The 286-nt window shown below is 54.2% G+C and overlaps 1 protein-coding gene across 1 annotated transcript in view; it reads left to right on the forward strand.

Annotated features, from left to right (window-relative positions):
* Positions 1 to 76: 76 nt before the first annotated feature.
* EMH_0098840 (uncharacterized protein) overlaps positions 77 to 286 on the forward strand; it is a gene marked incomplete at both ends in the record, with an annotated part of 423 nt that continues 213 nt past the window's right edge. The window contains one exon of the mRNA XM_013494039.1: positions 77 to 284. Within this exon, the coding sequence (XP_013349493.1) occupies positions 77 to 284 (208 nt within the window). The remainder of the gene's footprint in view (positions 285 to 286) is intronic.

Consider the following 286-nt stretch of genomic DNA (forward strand, 5'->3'; position numbering starts at 1 on the left):
CAAAAGCTGCTGCTTCAATACGCTGCAGAAGCAGCAAAGGCAGCAGCAGCATCTGTTGCTGCTGCAGCAGCAACAAATGCAGCAGCAGCAACAAATGCTGCTGCAGCAGCAGCAAATGCTGCAGCAGCAGAAACTGCTGCAGCAGCAGCAGATGCTGCAGCAGCAAAAGCAAAAACTGCTGCAGCAGCAACAAATGCTGCAGCAGCAGAACAAGCTGCAGCAGCAGCAGCAGCATGCAGCAGCATGCAGCAGCAGCAGCAAACAGCAGCAACAGGAGACAGAAGCA

The sequence above is a fragment of the Eimeria mitis genome, genomic scaffold (genome assembly GCF_000499745.2).
Source record: "Eimeria mitis Houghton genomic scaffold, Emh_scaff10139, whole genome shotgun sequence".
Lineage (NCBI taxonomy): Eukaryota > Apicomplexa > Conoidasida > Eucoccidiorida > Eimeriidae > Eimeria > Eimeria mitis.